This window comes from Sceloporus undulatus, chromosome 6 (genome assembly GCF_019175285.1).
Source record: "Sceloporus undulatus isolate JIND9_A2432 ecotype Alabama chromosome 6, SceUnd_v1.1, whole genome shotgun sequence".
Taxonomy (NCBI): domain Eukaryota; kingdom Metazoa; phylum Chordata; class Lepidosauria; order Squamata; family Phrynosomatidae; genus Sceloporus; species Sceloporus undulatus.
The window spans coordinates 121457527-121482635 of record NC_056527.1 but is presented as its reverse complement, the minus strand read 5'-3'; the positions used below and the strand labels follow the sequence as shown (position 1 = coordinate 121482635).

The 25109-nt window shown below is 45.6% G+C and overlaps 2 protein-coding genes across 2 annotated transcripts; one reads left to right on the top strand and one right to left on the bottom strand.

The window, feature by feature from the left end:
* Positions 1 to 3855: 3855 nt before the first annotated feature.
* On the bottom strand, positions 3856 to 14577 carry LGI3 (leucine rich repeat LGI family member 3). The gene is made up of 8 exons (XM_042477679.1): positions 14082 to 14577; positions 11155 to 11226; positions 9921 to 9992; positions 9084 to 9155; positions 8554 to 8625; positions 7756 to 7925; positions 6871 to 7035; positions 3856 to 6546 (listed from the first exon to the last, which is right to left on the bottom strand). The coding sequence occupies exons 1-8, from the start codon at positions 14282 to 14284 to the stop codon at positions 5729 to 5731; spliced, it is 1644 nt and encodes a 547-aa protein (XP_042333613.1). The 5' UTR covers positions 14285 to 14577; the 3' UTR covers positions 3856 to 5728.
* A 2898-nt stretch (positions 14578 to 17475) lies between these two features.
* Positions 17476 to 21681, top strand: LOC121934818 (pulmonary surfactant-associated protein C-like). Its single transcript, XM_042475697.1, has 5 exons — positions 17476 to 17568; positions 18208 to 18348; positions 18928 to 19068; positions 19794 to 19907; positions 20294 to 21681. Exons 1-5 carry the CDS (start codon positions 17497 to 17499, stop codon positions 20429 to 20431), a joined length of 606 nt encoding a protein of 201 aa, XP_042331631.1. The 5' UTR covers positions 17476 to 17496; the 3' UTR covers positions 20432 to 21681.
* Positions 21682 to 25109: the final 3428 nt, after the last annotated feature.

Sequence of the window (25109 nt, the reverse complement as noted above, 5' to 3'; positions counted from 1 at the left end):
ATAATAATAATAATAATAATAATAATAATAATAATAATAATAATAATAATTGTTTATTTATATTTCCTGCCTCTCCCAAGGATCGAGGAGGGATTACATCAATAAAAATGATACAATAGTATAGAAATACAGTCAATAAAACACTAATAAAATGCATAATTTTTGCACAAACATTCCCCTCCCTTGAATTTCTAGAATTTTTGTGTTCTTTGCATGCAAATTGCGAAGGGTTTGCACAAAACCATGACTCTCACGCATAAAGAAAACCATGCCTGGAATAATTTCACGAAACAATTCAGGATACGCAGCCATATTAATGTTATCCCACATCGGGGAGAAAACTGGAAGAGTTACACCTCCTCATGAGGAATGATAAAGATTTATATCTCTACTCTGTTCTGGTTTATAGGTCAAATTGACCAAGAAGGAACACAAGCAAATCATAATAAAAAGATGCTTTTATATAGCTTTGACTTCTGTTTCTATGGAAAGGTTGTCTGGGGAAATGTATTATCGGATTTTGGCCCAGGGCTGACCTCGCACTAAAGCAAAATCCGGCAGCGCAAATGCAATATTCAGCAAGTGTGGCCATTCGGCAGCCAAATCCAAAAAGGACCATTCGGAGCTGAAAAGGTCTAGTCTTTAACCAAACATTTATTAAACTGTAGGCCTAATATACTAAACTGCAGTTGTGAGAAAGCTAGAAATCTGTTTATCAGATATATATGCCCAGAACTCTGCACCTTTTCAAAACACATCTTTCTCAAGAAACAGATGTGATATATGGATTAGGGTTGGGTGACTCTTTTCTTTGGTGACCCTGAGCAACCCAGGCGAGTCGAGGGAAGGAAAGAGATCTCTTGCCTATGCAAAACAGGATTGCCTTGCCCAGCTGCAGCCTATAAATGGAAGCCTTTTGGTGTGGCAGCTGGAGGAGAAAAAGGCAGGTGAGACTTTTCAGCATTCCTGAATGCTAGCACAGACTTGCTGGAGAAAAGCTCTGATGAACCATGAGAGGCTTCCGGCTGAATGCCTGCCTAGACAGTTTCACCTAGTGAGATGGAGTCAACAACAACAACAACAACAATTTATTACAGTCATAGACCAGCACATGTGAGATGGAGCCATCACTGGCAAAAGCAACTTGGGGGCTCTACGCGCACTAGGGCTGAGCGCACTGCCTGGCCACCATCATGGTGCGTGCCCATCCGCATGGTGCGTGCCATCATGATGCATGCTGGGTGCAGCACCCAAATGGCGCTGTGCAGAAGGGGCTCATGATGCCGTGCCGCGGTGTTTATGAAGCCCCTTCCAGGATACAGAAAGAAGCCCCTTTTTGGGGCTTCTTTTTGCTCCTTCCAGAGGCCGCAGTGTGTGGTTACCCCGGCCTCCAACTGGGGCTCAAAGGGGCTGCGTTGAGCCTCCCATCTATAGAGGCGCTTGGTCTTGAATGCATAAAGAGGATAATCAGATATCCAAAAAGCAAAGAAGGACAAGGCAACACAAAATGTAGGACATCCAAGCAAACTGTAGACCATGATGAGATAAAAGCTAAAAGCACTCATGAAATGCATGCTTCTTAATCATGCTCAAAAAGGGGGACATTTTGAATTTCCTCCTAGACAGAAGGCTGGAATGTAGGACATGTCCTGGAAAAGAAGGGTGTCTGGTCAGTACTAGTTTTATAGATGAGAAACTGAGAAAACTCTGAATGCCTCAAGAGAGCAGTATGGAAACTAATAAGAATCAAATGTCCATTGAGAGTAGCCATAGTCTCAGCCCCTATTTTTGGAAGAGGAGGAAATAATAATAATAATAATAATAATAATAATAATAATAATAATGGAGACTATCACTGTGCAATGGTGGGTCATAGTAAGTGCTCAGCCGTGTGGATCTGAGCCACAACACACTTTTATAATCCTTTGTCTGTGGCTCTTGCGCATCTCTTCTCCGATCGCAGATGCTCTACATAATGATCCATTATTACTTAGCTATATTCCTCCTTGTGCTTTCAGACATCAACTAGAGCCCTAAACTATAGCATGTTTCTGCCTCATTGCTTTGCTATTTCTGTGGCACGGAAAGAGCATCGCTTACATTTCACATCCAGTCCATTTTTGGAACCAACCTTAAAAGACCTGGTGGTTGTTTTCCTCGTTTCTTCCTCTGCAGCTCTTTGGCTTCCTCTGTAGGTTAGAGGCAGCTGCAACTAGGAGCGAGGAAAAGAGCCTCCAAATAAAGTTAGTAAGCAAGGTATGGAAAGCAGCATTGTGTTGTTGTGTGATGGCTATAGTCAATGCAGCTTCTTTCCTGGGCCGCATTTCCACTTATAAATAAATTGCTTTGCGATGCAAATCCAATTGCCCCCAACAAGCTGGGGACTCATTTTACCAACCAACGAAAGGATGGAAGATTAAGTCAACCTTGGAACCCTGCCTGGGATCAAACTCACAACGTTGTGGTTGCAGTATTGGCATTTAAGCTCCCTGGTGATTCAATGGATTGTGTCCAGTTGGAGCTAACAACTGTGGCAATGGGACTCAGGTTGAAGACTGGAATATTAAAGCATGTGCAGGAAGCTTCTGCAAGTCTTGATATATGCCACCACACTATCATGCGTTCATGATTGGATGCAGCTATGAATATTTTGCAAGCTCTTGTAGGAGGAAAAATGCATTATGTATAAATAAAATTAAAATGTCACCTACTTAATAATACGGAAGTGGATGTTATGCCAGGATGCCTCTGAATACCTCAAATTCTTCCTGTTCAGCAGAGTGCAGAACTGGGACTTCCAGAAGGATGGAGTGCAGCCAAAGGTCTTTGGACCAGGGCTGCATCCACACTGGAGAAATAACCCAGTTTGGCACCACTTTAACTGCCTTCAAGTCACCTGCTGACTTATAGCAGCCCTGTGAATTTCATAGGGTTTTCTTATTCAAGGAATCCTCAGAGATGGTTTTGCCTGGAATAGAGCCCCCAGCACTTGGGATTTGTTGATGGTCTCCATTGCAAGTATTAACCTTGGCTGAACCTGCTTAGCTTCCAATATGAGACAGGATCGGGTGCCTTTAGAGCACTTAGGCAGGTGTTTGTTTAAGGAAGAGTCCCTTCAATCCAGCTTGTAAAAATGAAGAGGAGTTGCCACCTCCATTCATCTTACCAAGTTCCTCTGCAAGTATGGATCTGGCACCACCTTCTGGAGTCCTCTGGCTGCTGCAATTTCTGACTATCAGGAGCTGCGCTGTACAATGCATACGTTCCTTCAATGCCAGTCCAACCAGATAGGCAATAGCTCACACACTTGGGATGCACATTTTCAACTAGTTATCCCCTTCGTGCAACAATGAAAAATAATAATTCACTGGAGTAGTGAATCCAAAGGTAAAATGAGCTATCTAGGGTGTTGAACTAGTTTGAAAGGGTAGGGTTTAGTACCTGGAAAAGCGCCTTTAGAATTCAGAAGCCCAGAATGATATGGATTCTATCTGCTACCACTATCCTGATATCCTAATCCCAGTACATTTAGGGTTGTTTCAGGAAACCTAACAACCAGTTTTATTCTTTACACCGATCACACCAATTTACCTTTGAGGCAGTTCTTCACATTTCTGGACTTGATTCCTAAATAGATTCAGCTTCCAAGAGCTTCAAAGCTAATGAAGACCTGGAATAGACTCATTGCCTCCACTTGATATGGGAGCTATGGAAGCTCCACTGAGTTTAATGGGATTCAATCCTAGGTCAAGCATTAATAAGGTTGCAGCCTGGTGACAGTTCTGTACATATTTACCTGTGTGTAATCCTAGTGAACGTAATGGGGTTTCCATCTCACAAGACAAGTCACAGGGGTGAACATTAAAACAGTGTTTAATTTGCACATACACACCCGTACACACGAGTTAATTTACCCCTTATTTATTATTTAAGTGCCGTTGAGTCGTTATTTTGATCATTGCTGATGTCAGTGAACAAATGTTTAGAACAAATTAAAATGTGATTTTTGGGGGGGGGGGATGTTCTCCGAAAATGGCAGTGACTGGAAAGGTGGTTGTGAAGGTGTGTTGATGTGAAAGAGGGGAACCATAGAGAGCATGCATCCAAAACACCACCACACGCAAAAGAACCATGTTGCTTTCAGGACAGGATTGTGGCACAGTGTCATCAAGTGCTTTGGACTGTGGCATCCCCACTGCTCTTTTAATCCCTTCTCCAAAACAGTCAGAACTTTATCACACCAGGCTGATAAGATGCCACAATCCCATTAGTGTAGGAAACACAAACATACTGGGTTGGAGACAGCCATTTTCACGCAGCTCTTCATGGTGCTGCTATGGTCCCAGGCTCTATCTTCTGTATGCTGGCCTTTGTAGCCCCACTTTCCTGCCCTGTGACCTTCTTAGCGTGTATTTTGCCCTGTATTTTTTAAATTTTCAATTGCAAAGTCACAGCAATTGATTAAATAAAAAGAAAAAAGAAAATAAATTGAGGGAGAGAAACACATCCTGTTTGCAAATGGCAAGGAGGAAAGGGGAGAGGAGCAGAATCATGCCCACTTGCATCATATAACTGCCTGCATATTGGAACTGTAGCAGAAGGAACTTATCACACGTTAATCAATGATGGGCTTTCCCATCAATGAAAAGGAGTGATCCAGGAATGGATGGAAGGCAAAGCAGCTACAGGACACACACAATGTTGTGTGATAAGGTATGGCCACAGATGCTACTGTCCTGCTGTAATTCTGCTTTGGCAGCCTTGTGTGATAAAAGTCCTCAGATTTTATGAAGGTCTGCAAGGAAACGGAGAGGATGCATGAGGGGGAAAGGACAGAAGAAGAAAGCTTTGGTGACACTGTTGTGTAGATTTCCTGCGAAAGTGAATGAGCAAAGAGTGTCCATTCCAAAATAAACGTCTGCTGTGGATGCACTTTAAGGACACAATGAATTCCACTGTTAATGGAATCCAGGCCTGTGAATCCCCAAATGCTGTTTCAAGGGATCGCTTACAAAATCCATCTGTGCCGATGTCAAGGTTGTCCAACCAGGTATCGGCAAAGCTTGGAGAAGTTACTTTTTTGGCCCACGACTTCCACAACCTTCTCAGCCAGCATAGTCACCATCCTTACTAACTGGGGAAATGCATTGAGACTAAAAAATGTAACCTTTCCAAGCACCAGCTGTGATGGTGCAGATATTCCACTGCTCAAATTTGGGCAGCAAGATCTGAACACGGTTCGACCAAGAAAACACAGTCTGTAGTGCAAAAACATGGAGGCATCGAGCAGGGTGCTGTTGTATACACAGCCAAGCCAACAAGGAGAGAGCATTGATATTAGGTCAGTTTCATACAGTGCAGAAGACTGTGCATCATAAAGAGAAGGTGGTTGCTGATGCACATTGGGATCTGGGAGGCAAAGTCCCCAAAGGCTTAACCAAGGGGTCACTTGAGATGGAGCCCACTCCATCTACTGTGTTACCCAGCCTACTCCTTTGCAAGGTCTCCCTTACAAGGGTGTTGGAGATTAGGCTGGCAGTGTTCCATTGGCTCCATCATTAAGACTACCCCTGATATACAAGTGGAAGGGATTCAGGGAGGACAGTGAGTAAGCAGCCTTGCTCCAAGCAGTTATAGTGCCAAGGTGCCATTCGATGCAGGAGGACACCTTTCGTGGAAGAACGGGTGGTGTCTAGTGGGGTGTAAGGAAGGGCAATGTCCCACTTGCTTACAAGCTGAGGTCTACCACAATATGCTTGTAAACCAGAGTGTTCCCCTTGAAGCTTGGGGCCAGCAGGATATTCATGTCCTCTAAAGGGATGGGGCGGAAAGCGCGGGGGACTTGGACAGAGAGTTCCTGGAATTTGTTGAACCTCTGCTTCTCTTCGTCCCACAGGTAGATGTGGGTAAAGGAAAAGTCACTGCCCAGGGCCATGTACTGGCGCTGAGCTACTCGGAAAGGCTCCATGACCATGGATCCCCGGGAAGGCAGGGTCTGCACCTCCGTGAAGCGCTGACCCTCCCACTTGACCACCTTGGAGTCCCCAATGTAGCGGCTCAGGCACAAGTAGTTGTCCCTCTTGATCCGGAAATGCTTGACCATTTGGACGTCCATCACCTCCGCCACGTCGCCCAAGTGGATGAACTGTTTCTGGGCCCGATTCCACTGGTAGATGATGGGGGCCTGGGAGCTGCTGGAGATGATCAGCCGGGGCTTGCCCTCGATCTCCACATACTCCACATCTGTGTCCCGGTGCCATGAGTGCAAATCTTGGTGGGGATAGAAGCCATTCTGGTTCCAGCGGTAGAGGCTGGTGGAACCGGCCTTGGAGCTGTCAGCGATGACGAAGAACCACTCGCCTTCGATCTGGAAGGCCTCGATGTCATTGGGCTTGCGGATCTTTTGGCTGTCGATGTCTTGGATCTTGATGAACTTGTCGATGTTGGTGTCCCAGCGGTAAATGTAGGAGCCTCCAAAAAGTTGGGCCACTACGACGTACAGCTGGGACTCGGCCACAATCGGCTTACAATAGACAGCTGAATGGGCTAAAACGGAAAAGGCAGAGACATCAGAGGGCTGGATACATCATCACCCAATGCCCCATTTTGGAAACCCTTCTTTTTTGTGTGGGGGGGGGGGGGGAGGCAGTCTAGCTTCAACGATTGGATTTTGAAGGAAGGATTGGGAGACATAGGTACAATGGTGGAGGTCCGTCATTGTAGCTGCATCTCCCAAAACAGGATCTCAGCCCTGGATTCCCCCCCCCCCCCCCAGGCTTCAGAATTTCCTGAAATTGTACATCTCTAGAGCTAAGCACATTCTCCCTAACAATTATGGGTGTCCCATTAGGTTCAGTGATTGCTCCTTACCAGGGATACGGTCAAAATCCCGCAACTTGCGCTCGACATAATCCCACTTGAGGATGGCACAGCTGCTGGAGCTAGGCTGGGCCAAAGCCACATAGAGATCGCTGGCATACAAGAAGGGCTCTGCAGACACAGACTGGAAAGGCAGGACCTGATGCACCACAAAATCTGATGTGGGAAAGAGCCAGAGAGACATGTCGTCCATCAGTTTCTGTTCATCACCCATAAAACCTTGGCTGGCTGAGAACTGGCATTTCCCAAACAGTCCTTTAAAGAAACTATCCAAGATGCTGAATGTAGGATGCATCTTTGCTCTGGAGAAACAATATACTTTAACACTACTTTAACTGCCATGGCTCCATTGTACATAAACCTGCAATTTGTGAGGCACCAGCACTGTTTGTAAAACTCCAAATCCCAGGAATCCGTAGGATGGAGCTACAGCACTTAAAGCGGTGTCAAACTGCATTGTTTCTACAGTGTAGAGGCATCCCTACTCTGGGAAATGCCCCTTGGAAATCCCCTTTAAAATATGGAATCAAAACTGGCATGGATTTAATGCTTCACTGATATGGCAACCACACAGATGTGACAGCAAGGAAAGTGTGACCTGCAAATGTAGATGGTAAAGGAGAAATGTTAATCGCCCACCCCTGGAGCCCTTTGCAGAAGGTGTCTGCAAATGAATCTTCAATGCTCTATGGATTAGAAGCCAGATTTTTTTTATGAAAGGAAAGAAGAAATAGATGACATAAGACTCAGTAATGCAAATAAATGCCAGAAATCTATCTTCTCCTGATGCAGCATCTTTGGCGCTTACTCATCATAGACATTTCTGCTTAAAATCCCATTTCCAAAAAGGCCTTGTAAATCTTAGCCATTGCCTACCAGTCGTGACGCAGTCAAAGTCCTTGAGTGGCAGTTCCCGGATCTTCTGGCCTTGGTACCGCGGGGGACCTCCACAGAAGATGGCTGGGACGCTGGTGTTGGTGCTTTCCATCCACTCTACCAGCCACTTGGTGTTGCAGTCACAAATCAGGGCATTGCCACGGAGGTCTCTGTTGGGGGCAGACAATGCAGGAGTAACCACCCAGCGCATGGAGTCCTTCCTTTCAGTGCAATCCCAAAACAGATACTGAAAGTCTGGTTCCAAACTTGACTTCACTATGGAAATAGAAGCTTAGACCCCAATAGTGGCTGGTGGATCCCATCTTGATGGGGTGATGAATCCTCTCTATATTTTAGCTCAGACCTTAAAGGTGCTGAACAATTTCCACCAAATAAATCGAAACCCTTGGAAACCCCAACTGAAGCTAATCATAACCTGGATTCACTGCCCCCCTGAGCAGAGATTGGGTGGGCATCTTTCAGGAGGGCTTTAGTCCTGTATCTTTGCATACCAGGGACTGGACAAAATGGTTTGGAGTCCCTTCCAGTTTCAAGACTCTAGGATTCTCCATTTTCTCCAAGTCCTTCACACCTCAATTGCTGAGTCTGCAAATCATCTTTGGCTATAAAGACCCATTCTTTTTTGTGATGTTGTTCTGCCTTGCCATAAACCTGTGGGATGCATTGGGTTGCAATGCAGAAGAGATGACCAGGCAATTGCAATCCATCATCACCCTATCTCCCCTCCCAAAAAAACCCAAAGATTTATAGCAACAATAAAGAAAAAAGAAACCTTACAAGTCACTGAGGATGTCTAAGGGCTTCAAGAGGTCCCTTGGCAACGTCTGTAGATTGTTGTTGGCCAAAGACCTGAAATAAAAGAAGGAAGAGATGTTGAGCTGTTAGGTTCTCCAGCAAAAGCTGAAAAATTGTACATTTGAAATGCCATCGAAGTAATGTTCCACTAAATATTGTACTAAATATTTTCTCCCCTTTGTTTTTGAAATGAGTGCATAGAAGGAAGGAACACAACATTATTTTTTCCATGGGGATTGAAACATGCAAGTGTTCACCTTTTTCACCCAAGTGTATTCAGTGGCAGGTGGGAAAACATACATCCAGCTTCAGTTGGATTGCAAAGACCAACCTTCCTCACCACTGTCAATATGAACCCTTATGGCATTAGAAAACCCAAGTCTGGTATCCCTCATTTCTGGTTACAGAGACATCTGAATCTTCCTATCCTAACAATATTAGCTTCTCAGGTGCTTGCAAGGCCCACTTCACCCAGACCTGCAACATGTGTTTATGTGCAAGGCATAACTCACAGGTGCGTCAGGGATTTGAGTCCACGGAAAGTGTTTTTCGACAGGGCTTGGATTTCGTTGTTCTCTATGAACCTGCAGAGGAAAAACAAGGCAAACGCTTTTTAACATTGATCAGGCCAGGATGCTGCTCAAAAAGGTTTTTTGAGCTCTGTGAAAATCATAAATAAATACATACATAAATATACGTCAGCCCCAACTACTCCATTTGTTGGCCTGATTCCCATTACCTTTTAAACCAGATCATAAATCGGTTTGAATCAGTTCAAATGACCCTGCTTCCCACTTGAATCAGTTCAATGAAGTGATTTGGAGAGGGGGGGCATGTGCTAGGTCCATTTAACCGACGTCTTTTTGACGCTGATGTTTTCCACATCTTTTTGGATAAATCGATTCCATGCAAGTGTGAACCAGATGCGGATCAGAATCAATTTAAATTTGCCCTTCGACTGGCTGCAGAGGGTCCATTTTGAACCAATTCATTCGTCAATGTGGGTTGTTTTACAGGGAAACATGTGGGGCAAATGTAGTGGGAACCATGCTCTGCTGTTGAATTGATCCATCAATTCGGATTGCAAACAGCTTTTTTTGTAAGTGGGAATGAGGCCATTGTTGCAAGGTGAGTCAATACATAGATAAATCCTTTTGATTCAAAGTTTTGGGGAGTGGAAAGACCCCCCCCCCCCAAATGGCATGGGATAGACACACAAGGGCTATATATTCTCATACTTGCCCCAATTCCACCTCTGCCTCCCCTGATAGCTATTCCGCCACCTGCCTCTGCCCTAAAACTGGGACCCCAAGAAGAGCAACCCCATGCATGCATGCATGCATCCATACAGGTACTGCAGGTGCGAGAGTCCCATGAAGGCATTGTCCCGGATCATGGTGAACTTGTTGGAGTTCAACAACCTGCAAAGAAAAAAGGCACATGATTAGAATTGGTGAGATAGGATGCTAACAGGGGTTGCTCATATAGGGCAGGGGTGGGCAACTGGGCAGGGAATGGGGGGGGGGGGCGTTTTTCCAAACTTTGCTCACCCAATGGGCTGCCCCATTTTATCATGCCCAAAGTGAGGCAATTTTTGACCAATTTTCAGCACATTTTAAAAGATTTCCTTTGTGAGGAGGTTCTGGGAGCTTTGGATGGTCCTTTGAAGGGTGACCGCAAAAGGAGGACAAGGCACCAAAACATGGAGGACATTACAAAAGAAAAGCTGAAAACACTCATAGGAATATAAGTTCATGCTTCTTAGGAGTTTATCACACAAAGGAGATCAGGAGTTTGTCCCGTGAATGTCCCAGAAAAATTTTGTAATTATGTGTAACTATTTCACATGATGTCCCACAAAACCTGCCATTAAAGTGGTTACAAAGAAGCATCAACGCGCATCTTTTTACTTTCAGGATTTCAGCGACAATGCATTTCCGATATCACTTTATTTGCAATTGCGCAGGATAATCATTCATGCAATTACTTGCCATTTCTGCTTCATTTGCGGGATGCTTTAAATGCGCTTTAATCTCTCTTTAATGTCAAAACCAGCCCTGTTGTGATAAACTCCTATGCCAGGCTCCAAATGGAGGACTTTTTGGAATGCCTCCTGGACAGAAGGTTGAAATGGAGGACATGTCCTGGAAAAGGAGGGTCAGGGAAAGCAAGTGATAGTTTGGGCGTATTTTGGATGGTTCAGGGGCCAAATAAATTTTGGAAAACTGGCCTATTTTTAAATTATTTCTTTAGTCTGTGGGGTTTGGATGAGTTTCAGGGGCTGCACTTGAGGGTCCCAAAGGCCTAATGGAATCAATAGCCTGCACTTTGCCCACTCTTTGCTAGCATTACTATATTTTAAATAGCAAAGGAGGGTGTATTTACTGACTGACTACAGTGGTATCTGTATCTGATTGAGTTTGGTTCCAGGACCCTCTGTGGATACCAAAATCCATGGATGCTCAAGTCCCATTCTCTTCAGTGGGGTAGTGAAATGGGGTCCCTTATATTAAAATGGCAAAAGCAAGGTCTGCTTCGGCCCCAGACATCTCCAGAGCCAGACAAAGAGGCAAGTAGACGTACAGGAACTGCAAGAACGGAAGGTGAGCGAAGGAAGCTTCTTTGATTTCACTGAAGTGCGCATTTATCAGGGTCCTGCAAGGAGATGAGAGAAGTAAAAAGAGACGATCAGAGATATCCTGGCAGGAGGATGCGCTTCGGCATCACAAAAGGCTGACGGCGCAGGCTGTAGATCAGATGCTCACAAAATGTCCGGAGGGAACATCTAGCAACCAGATAAATAGAGTATTGGTTATGCATAGAGGGTTAATACAGCGCCTCTGGACTGCATGTCCCAGCAGCCCTAGCCAGCCCGGGTAAAGCTTGGCATTGCAACATCTCAATGGCTGTCTGGGGGCGCATCTACACTACAGAATTAATGCAGCTTGACACTGCTTTAAGTGCCATGACTCAATGCTAAGGGATGCTGGGATTTGTAGTTTGGCCGCTTTCTTGGCCAGATTTGTTCAAAAGGGTTTGTCTTTGCCTTTGAGGCTGATTATAGAAAACTAACAATAATAATTATAATAATTATTATAATTTATTAAATTTCATTACATTCCCTATACAGTTTGAGTTCCCTTATCTGGAATTCTGAAATCCCAAATACTCCAAAATCCACAATTGTCCACATGAGTGGCTGTGACTCCTTTGCTTTATGCTGGGTTAGTGTACACAAACTTTGTTTCATGCACAACGTTATTTAAAATATTATGCATAAAATGACATTCAGGCTATGTGTACAAGGCATATACTAAAAACAAATAAATTTTGAGTTTAGATTTGGGGCCCGTTTCCAAGAGACCTCATTATGCAGATGCAAATATTCCAAAAACCCAGAGAAACAATTCCAAAATCCCAAATGTTTCTGGCCCCACGCATTTCAGATAAGGGAGACCCAAGCTGTAATTTATGTAAAATCCCACTGTTTTCACCCATTTGAACTGAACGCGGCTCAAGAACGATAGCAACCTGGCAGTCCCTGGGCAGAAAGGATGTATTTAAAGATCTCTCCATTTGCCAGATTAGCGGCTGGTTGCAAAAGGGCCGGGAAACCACTTAAACAAATCAATGCAGATACTGAGGTTGGCCTTTGGACAGACCAGGCTGGCAGAAAGCACCAGGGAGATGCCAAAAGCAAGCGTCCTACAAACTGGGAACTGCACTGCCCAGTTACAGTACTCCAATAGTACTTTAACTGTCTTGGCTGCACCCTACAGACAGACATCCTGGGATTTGTAGTTTGGGGAGGGATTTAGCATCCTCTGCTAGAGAGGTCTAATCCACGCCCTGAACTAAGGTTCCCAAAACACCCTGAGATGAGGGACTGAGGACTCAGCCAAGAGACCTTGGGAATTATAATTCAGGGGGATAGACTACTGGTCTTCCATGCTATGCATTTATAGCACTTTGATTCCACTTTAACTGCCATGGCTGCAATTTGTGGAATCCTGGGATGTGTAGTTCAGGGAGGGTACTTAGAATAATCAGCTAGAGAACTCTGTGGAGTCCTGGGATTTGTAGTTTGGTGATGCTGCCCCATCAAGACATGCCATAATGTGGTGGTTCATGTCTCCCATGCCAATGAGGCAGTGACTCCATTCTGGATTTTCCTCTGAACTTTAAAGGCGCTATCCCCCCCCATCCAGGTACTAACCAGGCCCGACCCTGCTTAGCTTCTGAGATCAGACGAGATCGGGCGTGTTCAGGGTGGTATGGCCGTCCCTCATTTTGGGGGGTAAAAAATTCACCACCAGCCTATGGATACAGCAGCCACCAGTGAAGCTAAGCATGAGCACATGCCCCTGGTCTCCAAACCATGGAGAGAAATTTGGGGATGGCCTCAAGCAGGTTCATGGATCCAGCTGTTCAGTCCACAGCACTGAAAGCAGAGAAGTCTTGCTCCCCAAAGAGAAAAGGTGGTTTAGCTACAAGCGTGAATCCATCCGAAACCTTGCCTATGGCCTTTTCATGCAAAATGCTATATTCACCTGAGCATCTTGAAGGACCTCTTCCCTTTCTCTAGGTGCAAACCAACCATCACCAGCTGCAGTATAATGCCAGCAAAAGGGCTTTCATCCACTGAAAGACCCTATGTTTCTCCAAACCCTTTGCCCCTTTGCTCCTCTAAGACATTCACAGATTCGCCCATTAATCTTGACCCATTTCTCCGCTTGTTGGCCTTACACTCCCTTTTTGCATTTGCACTCTAACTGGTCCCTCAGTTGGCTAGGTTCAGTTCCTTGCTTTGATCCCTGATAGATGCTAAAATATATCCCACAATGGAGAGTTGAGATGGTCTTTAACTCCCCCCATGGCTAGGCTATCCCCCTATTATAATGGGCTGAATCCACCCATCTCCCAGCCCAAAATTGGACCAATGCACTGGGGGACATGAACTCTTGCAAAGAGTTTGTTTGTTGATTTATGTTTGTGATGTTTGATCAGTTGATCATAATAAATCTATATATTGCAAGGAGGGTCAATCACAAGCATGCTTTGAAAGACCCTCAAACACAGCACGAAAGAGACTGGGATTGCTATGGCAATTGAGCCTTCCTAGGAATGAAATGGGGAGGGGATGCTCTACACACACACACACACACACACACACACAGAGAGAGAGAGAGAGAGAGAGAGAGAGAGAGAGAGGAGGAGGGGGAGGGAATGTTAGACACAGAGAGACACACACAGGAGTGTGTTATTTTTGCATGAAGGCTTTTAAAAACAAAAACCATAGGGGATGTGATTCGGACATCAAAGCCCATCTGTAAATGAGCAAAATTCATCATGCCTTGCTTGACAATCTTGGACCCCTGTCTCATCTTTAACACATACACACATTCTGGGGATGTTTAGTTGCTAGGTAGTGATACCTGCTCCCCAAGAGAGAAAGCTATAGAGAGCTTGCCCACCTTCGCCCTTTGGAGCATCCCACCCATGTCACTTACAGTGAGATGACATCTCGAGGTAGGTTCTTGGGGATGGCCTTGGAGTCCACGCAGAAGGCGGTGTCCCGGGTGCAAGAGCAGCTCGGGGGGCACGGTGGAGGCCGTGGGGGTCTCCGAGAGGAAGCTGGAGGCAACCAAAGGCAGGCCAGGCCTAGCAAGCAGAGGAGAAGGAGCTGCACCAGGGAGAAAGGCATCTCAGCCATGGCTGTTTCCAAACCAAGATTTGGAGACCCCTGTTAAATTACTCCAGAGAGAAGAAGAAGCAGGTTATGGTCCCAAAGGCAGCAAAAGGAGATGCTTTCAGCTGGTCTCCTTCTCCTCCTCAGTGCCTGAGTGTTTTCTCTGCCTGCCTCTGAAGCCAAACTGGCAGATTGCTGTCTCTTTCAGCTCTGCAGAAAGCTGCCCTCCTCCACGCCTGGCATGACGGATGGGGAGGAGGGAAAGAGAGCAAGAAAGAAAGCAAGGACCAGTGGCAGACCAGCAGGGAGGGTGATGAAAGCATGGCTAAGGGGGTGGCCCAGCTGTGGGATTGTCCCTGGGGTGGGAACAAAAGGCAGGCGGCACATGAAGGAGAGCACAGCAGGCTGGAGCATCGCTGAGTCCATCTGCAGCAGCCCCAGAGTCAGTGGCAAATCGTCCATGCAGGGCATGCATTGGGACCCTGCCATGCAATCCAAGCAGCCACTTGGGGTGCCGATGCTTTTTGTTCGTGTTGATGTGCTTCTTCAAGTCATTTCTGACTTATGGAGACCCTAAGGTGACCCTTAGAGAGCCAGGGTGACGCTGTGGTTTGAGCTTTGGACTACAACTCTGGAGAGCAATGTTTGATTCCCACCTAGGCCATGGAAAGCCACTGGGCAAGTCACACACTCTCATCCTCAGGAGGTTTGCCATTGCCTTCCCCAAATGCTGGGAGCATGTGACTTGCCCAACATCACTCAGTGGGTTTCATAGCTAAGCAGGGAATCGAACCTGGTTTCAAGTCATAGTCCAACACACAAACCACTACACCGCACTGGCTAGACAACAGGAAAATCCAAAACAGGAGTTCTGATGGCACCTTGAAAAATACCAGATTTATTCTAGCAGGAACTTTTGTAGATTGCAGTTCACTTCTTTGGACATGTTGATGGAATAAGCCATAGGTGGGCAAAGTGGGATCTAGGCTTGCCAAGTGAAATCAAGGACAAGGTCCCTGAACCTGTAATAGTGTAGAAGAGAGAATTTCAATAGATGTGTCCCTTATTACACCTGACAACCCTAATGTGGTCCCATGAGGCTGCTTTTTGGCCCCCAATGTCTCCAGGCTCTCTGGAGCATCATTTTTCTGGCCGCTTCTCTCAAGGTTGCCCTGGGATTTCAAGGCAAAAATCTGAGACCAAGGGATGGATCCCGGTGATGTGAAAAGCAGCAGCCCTTAGTGATGTTGCAGATTAAGCATAAACCGTAGTTGCTCAGAGGGTGCCATTCATTTATTTTTTTAAAAAATCAAGTCTAATACCGACTTGGGAATGTACGCTTTTGGGACCATGCTCTTGGCTGGAGATTCCTCCCTGTCTGGAGAAGAAAGCCCAGGTGATTCTGGTATCTGGGCACTCTAGTAGCAGCCATGGGAATATGAATTAATTCACCACACCTTGGGCCTTTTCTTCTTGTTGTCCAGACTGTTCCATCACCCGCCTGGTGCAACTCATCCTTTCATGCTTTGCTCCTTGGGGGGTTCATGTTGTTGTCAGACAATGGACAGCGGGCACGAGCTGCGATTGCTGCGTGTGGCACGGCCACAAACAACTCTCGTTCCAGGCACAGCTGTGTTCCAGACAACAAAGAGCAAACTGTGAGGAGGAAGAGGAGGAGGAGATGGACTGGTGTTTGTGAAGCCATTCTGAGTGGCTCTGAGCCTAGAAGAGTGCCAACCATTTTATGCAATGAACGAAGGAAATCTCCAACGAAGCATCTGGTATACCTCTCAGAATTCCTGTCGCAAGGCTGAGGATCATGTGCCTCTCCAGATAATGATTGATTGATCAGTTGATTGATTTCTCTGAATTTATTGACTGATTGATTTCCCAAGGTGGCACATATCACGGTTTGAGCATTGGACTACAACTCTGGAGAATGATGTTTGAATCCTGGTTTGGCCATGAAAACCCAGTGGGTGACCTCAAGCAAGTCACACTCTCTCAGCCCCAGAGGATGGCAATGGCAAACCCCCTCTAGTGAAACTTGCCAAGGAAAGCCTGTGATAGGTTCACCTTAGGGTCACCATTAGTTGGAAGTGACTTGAAGGCACACCACACACACCATGAATTCAAAATGCATATTACTACTTAAAAGTATTGTTGTTGCCGTTGTGTACCTTAAAGTCATTGCAAGCTTATGGCAACCCTAAACCCTATCACAGGGTTTTCTTGGCAAGATTTGTTCAGGGGAGGCTTGCCATTGCCTTGCTCTTGCCCAAGATCAGCTGGTGGGTTTCCATGGCCGAACAATATATGATGAATTAAAAGTATATCAAGAACCATTTTAAAAATGAAACACCCTCACACTACTGAAAGACCTTCTCACATAGTCACTCAGTATCCAAATCCATCTACAAATTAAAAGGTCTTACCTGCTGGTCAATGGAGAGAAGGAAGGGGGTCAGCCTATTCCCTTGTGGCAGGGAGGGCCATAGCCTGGGAGCAGCTACCAAGAAGGCCCTTTCCCTTGTCCTTCCCAAATGTGCCTGTGAAGGCGGTGGGACTGAGAAAAATCCCTCCTCAGATGATCTCTATAAACTGGACAGGCTCTTATGTTTGATATTGTTGGATTGGATCTCCCACCATTCTTCCCCATTGGCTATGCTGGCGGGAGTTGCTGGGAGTTGCAGTCCAACAACATCTGCAGGGCTGGCTGATCTCCCAACCCAGGGACCATGGTGAACTGGGCATCTCCCAACCTCAATACACTCTCTGTTCTGTTTCCTACGACCTAGAAAAGAAACAGGTTTCCATCACCTTCTTTCTCCAAACATCTCAAGAACCTTCTCTCTGCACTAATGAAAGGAAGTCCTGATAAAAGAACACATTGCACCTTGGAGAAGAAGTTGACTTTGGCTTTCAGGAGAACAAGAGGCCCTTTGACTCCAGAGAGGCCCTTGTGGTGATGAGTATGCTTTTCTCAAGAGTTTCTTGACTTGACTCCGAGGCACTCATCCAAAACTTCAATGAAGACTTGTTTGATTCATCAATTACCTTTTTAAAGACAAAGGTAAAACTTGGCTACCAGCCAACAGGAGTTGGAAAGCAACCAAGGAGCAGCTGGTACATCACCTGGGACACTCACCTGCCAAGGTGTGGCACACTGTTTATATAAGGAAGGACTCTCTTGCTGTCAGAGAGCAAGACTGCAGCAAGGGCAGCTGAGTGGCAACATGGAGGTCTATCACAAGATGGAGGCTGGTGGCAGCACCAGCAAAGAGGCTCTGATGGCTGATGCACCACCGGTGAGTCTCACTCCTTCCTCGGGGAGAGATTTTTTGCTCCTGAAGGTAATGGCTGCAATGGAATCCATGGGGAGGGATTAGCCGGAGAAACAGAGAGAGCCAATGCAGCCCACAACATTTCTGGTGCTTCAGCCCTTTGTTTGTTTAGCATGGGCCAGCTTGCAGGAAGAGAGACTCTCTGGGCATTTCCTTAGCTCCTCTTCATTGCATGGAGGGTTGTGTAGGAGAACGTCCCAACGGATGGCACCCCATGGGCCAGGTCAGTCTTGCTGGGATGCTCTTCCTGGCAACGGCATTAAGTATTTTATTGGACATTAGACAAGGAGGTATCTAGTACTGTACTGTACTCCTTTATACAGTTTCCTAATGGGAGCCTAAGGGTACCTGAAAACAGCTCAAAACAGCATTGGTTTAGCATGTAGCCTGAAGATACAGGCTGTAAGATGTGGGATGAATGTCATGTTTAACTTGGGTCCCATATCCACAAGATCTCATTATGTATATGCAAACATTCTAAAATCCAAAACATTTCTAGTCCCAAGCATTTCAGATATGGGAGATTTAGCGTGTACTCATACATGAGACCTATGAAGATCTGCATCCTTTTTGCCTTTCCTTGGTTCTTTGCTGCCGCCACAGGTCTACTCAGCATCCCCCCGGCTCCCTGGACTTCCTTGCAAGAAGCCCCTGATCATTGTTGTCGTGGTGGTCGTGATCGTCTTGGTCGTCCTGGGCTTCCTATTGATGGGGTTGCACATCACGGAGAAGCACACGGAGACGGTAAGTGTAGTAGGAGGCCATCTCCTAAGATGGTGAGTCAACTACATGGTCATGCACATATGCCCCCAAAAATGCCATGACTATTTTCCTTCCTGAAGCCTAAACTGACTCCCTATTGAACATCCTTTTTGGCCATCATGGGACCAGGGACAAAGGACAATAAAAGACAAATGTGAACATTTCAGTTCCATTAACAACAGAAAAGTAACTTCCCTTTCTATTTATTAATTGGTCCTTTCTTGGGCAGAGAACATAGAAATTCTCAACAAGTCCCTGTACTGTTACATCTGGGAAAACTTTTAGGTGCTGTATAGGTAACACTCATCAATTGTAGTCTTGCTTTTGTTGGAGGTAAAGACCTCAAAGAGTTAAGTCCTAGTCCATTAGCATAGGATGGGGCCAGGACAGGTAAAGTGGTGTCAAACTGCATTAATTCTCCAGTGCAGATACAGCCTAGGTCTATATTTATTAATCCACTGCAACCTTCTCAGTGCTCTTCTGGACCTTTTGTACCATTGCAAGTATAATAATTATTTATGTCTACGTATGATGCTACTGTTCTCCTCTTTTGCTTTGTAGGTCCTGCAGATGACAATCCAAGGGTTGGATGGCAAAGGCTCCCCGCAGCACCTTTCAATGAGCCAAAAGGAGAGGTTGGCAACCTTCCACGTCCACGTCGAGGCCAACGCTTCTGCCACAGTAGTGTACGACTTCAGTAACGTAAGCATGGAGTTCACTGCTTCCCAATGAAAATCTTGTAGGGTTTTATGCTTATCACAGCTGTTGCAGAGCTCTTTCTCTGAAGCCTGTTTAGGACTGGAGGCTCTCACTTTGAGAATGGGTTTCTGGTCCTCCTGGTTGCAGAGCTTCAGGTATCATGCTTTCTCCATTTGGATAGTGCTGTGTAGTCTTTTGGCTTGGTTATACAGTGGGTCCTTGGTATCCACTAGGATTTACTTCTAGACAAGGCGGGGGAGTAGGAGTAAGGAGTAAAGAGTAAGAGGTTTTTACAGGAGTAAGAGTAACATTAAGGGGGGAAAATCTTACTCCAGAGTAGGACAAGGAGTAACCCCAAAATCACCACTACTCCCCAGCCCTGCTTCCAGGACCTGCTGTGGATACCAAAATCTGTGGAGGCTCAAGTGCCATTAAATACAAAGGAGTAGTAAAATAGTGTCCCTTATATAAAACAACAAAATCAAGATTTATTTTTTGGAATTTATATCTTTTTGGAATATTTTCAAGGCATGGATAGCTGAATCCATGGACAAGGAATCTGTGGATATGACAGACCAACTATACCTGCAGCGAGTCATTTACAAATAGGAAAGGGAGAATGAGTAATTCTTCCCATTTTACAGTTGGTGCAGTCAATGCAGTGCAACTCTGCATGCAAAGTTTTACACTCCACAACCCCATTTAGTCCCAGCTTTGTCTTTATGCAGCTGGTGATTGGCTATCGATCCTGGCCAAGAGGACAGTCCTGCTACCTCACCCGAATGGATAAGGAGGACATCCAAAGCTTGGACGCTGTGGTCAAGGTGTTCCAAGAGGTCCAGGTGAGACGAGGAGAGGGCTGGGCACAGAAACGGTGCTGCGGTTTGGTGGGCTGGACAGTCTTGTCTTGAATTTGGGGCCAAGGGACACAAATTTAGATGATGAGACAAGTATTTCTGGCCTCTCTTGTTCTTGTTATCTGTCCAGCTGTCCCTGCCAAATCGAGACAGTTGGAGGGTATGTCACAATTGCTTGTCTCAAGGGATCCTGTGACTGGGAAAATCCTGCAGACATCATTTCCCAGTGCCTCAATCTCCAGTTTTGGGGGTCACTTCCAGTCATTCATGAGAAGTCCTGCACTTTCTGGAACATTTCCTCCCTCTGGAAGAATCCTTAGAGGAGTAAGTAAGTACCTGTTTCTTTATCTCTTCTCTGGCCTTTCTTATAGATGAAGCCTATCATGCCACCTTTCCAACAAGGCGAGGAGGAGATGATGGAAGGCCACCCTGAGCCTCTGGCTGACCGTTCCTTGCTGGGCACCACCATTAACATCCTCTGCAGCAGCGTCCCCATCTACTGGGCTTAATGGAGAGATGGCCAATAAATAGGGCCAGCGGCCATCAAGGCTACGAACCAAACTGAACTCCTCCGCCAGCTCCGTCGACAGAACTTCCTACAACAAAATCATGCCATCCAAAAGAGAGTTTCTTGGACTGAGCCTTCAGGTGCCTTACTCCTAAAACACACAGAAACATGGAGAAAGCTTTTGGGGATTTTTAAACAAAACGCTCCAATCTTGCTTCTAGGTACAAACTGAACTGTCAGCCCCTTCTCAGATTTCTCCCCGCAAAGAAAACCATAATGCCAGCACTTGGGTAGCGTGTGCCAGAGTTTTGCTGAGGGGTCCAATTGTCGCTCAGCTGCTGCTCAGTGCTTTGATGGTCCTGAATTCAAATCCCACAGCTGGGAAAGTCCCCCATCTGAAAATTTTAACAACCATTGTGATAAGTGAATAACAATGACATAGATGGGCATGATCTGGGCATTGGGGCAAGGGCAATTTTCTAGCCCTCAGGACCCACTTCAGGCTGTAGCAGTCCCCAAAATGCAGAAAGGGGGGGTGGAAAATGAAATTGCAAATAACCCAGTGTCCAGTGTCATTTGGGTGGGCTGGAAAAGCCTTGTACTTTGCTTTATCGCATGATCGCTGCTGCAGGAAGCTTCTAGGAACAGAAGTTGGCTTCTTCTTCTTCTTCCTAAAAAGAACATGCAGTGGAGCAGATCAGAGGAGTAAGGCCAGGAGATGCAAAAAGCAGCCTTGGGAATCGTTCTTGAGCCAAATGGATCAGCGATCCCATTTGTTACAAGAGTCTCTAATGTTCAGGCTGGGGATGAAAGATGCATTATTTGAACACTCCTCTATTTAAACACCAAAAAGCATCCTAAGGTTCCTATGTCAGATATCTTGCAAATGTCTTCCAAATACATTAGTCCCAGGTGTGCAAAAAGTTCTGTTTTTGCAAGGGAATGGGATTTGATCTTTCGGTCTGTCATTTGCACACATGGCTCTGAACCAGGAGTGTGCAATGAATCTAAAGTCTATCAAGAATTCAGAGCAATGGAAGAAAACAGACCTGATTTACTGTTGTATTACCTCTTTGTACAACTCGCAGACTGACCCTGTTCAGATTCAGCAGCCGATTATATCACCCAGGCAGATTTTTGTATCCATTGTAATGATCTGCAGCTGTGATTTTTCTTATCTTTTCTAATACTGCTTGTTAAATCCATAATAAAAAACAATGTGTAGAAATGCAATTTGAGTGACTGTGTGCAGGGCAAGCGGGATGGCTTCATATCACTATCAAATATTTGATCTTCTTAAGGTCCATCTCCACTGTAGAAATGGTGGCATTTAGCATCACTTTAAGTGCTGTAGCTCCATTCTGTGTAATACTGGGATTTGGTGTTTTACAAACCCTTTGAAATTCATGGGGTTGTCATAAACACAAACACACACATACACACATATACCCATCCATCCATGGGGCTCAATATATTTCCGGAATAGGATCAAGCACTACATAGGATTCCTTTCAGTTTTAAACTAAACACAGGGTCATGTGCTGCTCCAAAGAGTAGGAGCTACCAACTTCCACTGAATGGATCACAGGATTTAAGAAGAAATTATATAGATGGCAATTACCTTCCCGCCTTCCAAGTTATCCATTCAGGACCTGCAGTTACTGCCTGAAAACTAGAACACCTGAAATCCAGAGGATACCCACTTTCTTTTTCAAAACATGATAGATGTCCCTTCAGTTTGCTGGTGGGTGCAAAAGAGCAGCGTTTTGTCAGTACGCAAGAGCTGTTCACAATGCACTGCTGACAAAGGTGAAATCCAGGCCACATGGATAATTTACAACACATTGAACTATGCTCTGTGCTTTCACACCCCACACAATTGTGCTAATGATCAAGAGCTGCCATGCTCCCTTCCTAGACTCCTGGTCTAGAGTATGGCACAAAGAGCAGGCAAATGGAGAAGGTGGCAGACCTGGCTCTCAATGGGGTCAAACTGCATTATTTCCACTGTGTATATGCACCCAAAGTGCTCCCCACGGCTGTTACTTTCCTGTTGTTGTTTCAGCCTTTCTCTCCCGCATCTCCATCCTTCCTTTGCTGCGTTGCACATGTCAGGAAAGCATCACTCCTAAAAAAACAGGGCACAGAGATTGGAAATAAGATTTCACTCCAACTTGGTGATTGTTGCTGGACAAAGCCAAATGATCGCAATAGCATTTACATTTCTATACCGCTTCATAGTGAACTCAGCACTCTTTAAGTGGTTTACAATCTGTAAGCCAATTGGCCCCAACAAGCTGGTTATTTATTTTACCAACCTATGAAAGGCTGAGTCAAGCTTGGAGCCCTGGGATCGAATTCACAACCTCGTGGCTGCAGTACTGGCATTTAACCTGGGCTCCTTATGACTGAACCATTTGTTGCTGAGCCTCCTTCTGGGGATAGAAACCGATGAAGGGGCCAAGCTGTTCAATTCATAAGTTGTCACGCATAGCCCAGCACATGGAACAACGTCTGGATTCCTTTTCCTTCTTTTAATTATACATTTTGTACTTACTGTAAGGGGAAAGGCCACAAACATGCAGATGTAAGTTTACAGACATCACCCCCAAGAGCCTTCCACTGGCACCTTCAGGTCTGGCATCGACACACAGCATCCCTGGGCAATGGCCATGGCTCCACATTCCGGCAGGGATCTCTGGTGGACTCATGCCTGCCCTGGGATGCCCCTTATACCAAGGAGCTGGGGATGAGAACCAGTTGCCATTTTAATTTCCCAGAATGCAATGCAGCGAGAATATACTGGAATACCGAAATAAAAGCTTTAAGACCCCCAGTGTTTGCCCATCACTGAGTTCTGGAAGGCAGTGCTGGTGGGCTCACTACCGTAGGAGAATGCCTATCAATGGCCACTTTGTCAAAGACTGTGGGTCCAGCCTCTGGCAATGTCCATTTTTATGCCCCCTGAGTGCCCAGATGTGTAAAATGACAGACCACCTCCAGCATAGGCAAGGAGAGAATGTCCAGAGACATTATGGTTTGCTTGGCCATAATTATGACACCTTGTTGCTGTTGTTGTGTACCTTCAAGTCATTTCTGACTTACGCCGACCCTAAGGCAACCTTATTGTGGCATTTTCTTGGCCAAATTTGTTCAGAGGGAGTTGCTTTTGCCTCCTCTCTGAGGCTGAGAGAGTGACTCTTGGCCAAAGTCACTCAGTGGCTACTTTCCATAGCCGACAGGGGATTCAAACCCTTTAAACACATACTTTCAGGCTGTGTGTATAAGGTATATAGGAAACGTACATGAATTTCATGCTTAGACTTGGGTCCCATCACCAAGATCTCTCATTGTGTATAAGGAAATATCCCAAAATAGATATTTTTAAAAAATCCAGAATCCAAAACTTTTCTTGTTCCAAGCATTTTGGATAATGGGGACTCAGTCTGTAGCAGGCTTTTGGTGTCCTTCTGACTGGTCACTGTGAGAAGACAACGTTGGTCTGGGTCCCAACTTTTGGTCCTCCAGATGTTTTGGACTCCAACTCCTAGAAGCCCCAGCCAGGTTGGTCAATGGTCAGAAAATCTGAGAGCTGAAGTCCAAAACATTTGGATGAACAAAGTTTGATAACCACTGATCTAAACAGACCTGTGGTCTGATCCAATAAGGATCTTCATATGTTATTTACCACAACTAAGAACAAGCATTACACTGTCATGATATAGATGTCCAAGTCATAAGGCATGCTGAGAATGGATGGAAACCGCTCTTCCACCATCATCATCTTCACTGTTTCAGTGGAGCCCTTGCCCAACTCAACCCTTCTTTCTGTTGTGTGACTGAGGAAACATAAGCCATAGAAAAGAGGAGAAGGTGCACTGAAGTGTTGTTGACACAGCTGGGGTTTCATAAAGACCCCCAACCGAAGACAAAGATCTCCTCGAGGGCCATATTGACTTCCCCCTTAAAAAGTCACATCTGCCAAAGCAAAGAGAGAATAGCGTCAGGCCAGAAAACAATGCTGTCAAGGGCCTGGCAGAAGCACACTTGGGGAAAAGAACGCACAGGGATCCAGTTGTACCTTTCTAAGGACAGTGCCTTAAAGTGTCAGGAAAGCAAATACTTCTTTGAACCCTTGAGGGAACTTGGGGAGAAAATGGCTCTTCAAGTCCCCTGGAATGCACCTGATGCCTCAAGAGCCATTATGGATGGCTTTTAGTGGGGCTCCATTAAGGCTGTGGTTGCAAAGTCAAAGGGTGAGAAAAGAAGCAGCCATTAAACTGTCAAGGCAAAGGTGAGCTTGACAATGGAAGCTGGTGGCTTCCAAGTTTTAAAATAGTAAGTGTCCAACCTCTTTGGCTTAGCATGTTGGATCCCTCTTTTAAATGTCAGAGTAAAACCCAGAGCAGATTCTCCACTCTACTGACATAGGAGGCACCCGCCACATTCATTGTCCCCATTTTCCAGCGTGTGAAATAGTTTCCATTGAATGCCTAGTAGTCCATCAGCCAGGATAAATCCATGATAAACCCACTACTCTCTCAGCTGACCAGGCAAATTCCCCTTCAGGATGCTGAGACAAATTAAATGACGTAGCTCTTCGGTGACAGAATTGCAATAAAGAACTTGGTGTCTTTGGAAAGGAAAGGAACAATCAGACATTGGGTACAAGGCTAAAG

Coding starts and splice junctions, on each gene's coding strand:
- LGI3 (XM_042477679.1), bottom strand. CDS start 14,284: ATGGCTGAGATGCCTTTCTCCCTGGTGCAGCTCCTTCTCCTCTGCTTG. Junction 9,993..11,154: donor CTTCCGTTCTTGCAGTTCCT/GTACGTCTACTT, acceptor TTTTCTTTGCAG/GTTGTTGAACTCCAACAAGT. Junction 8,626..9,083: donor CTCAAATCCCTGACGCACCT/GTGAGTTATGCC, acceptor CTTTTATTTCAG/GTCTTTGGCCAACAACAATC.
- LOC121934818 (XM_042475697.1), top strand. CDS start 17,497: ATGGAGGTCTATCACAAGATGGAGGCTGGTGGCAGCACCAGCAAAGAG. Junction 17,569..18,207: donor TGATGGCTGATGCACCACCG/GTGAGTCTCACT, acceptor CTGCCGCCACAG/GTCTACTCAGCATCCCCCCG. Junction 19,908..20,293: donor AGGTGTTCCAAGAGGTCCAG/GTGAGACGAGGA, acceptor CCTTTCTTATAG/ATGAAGCCTATCATGCCACC.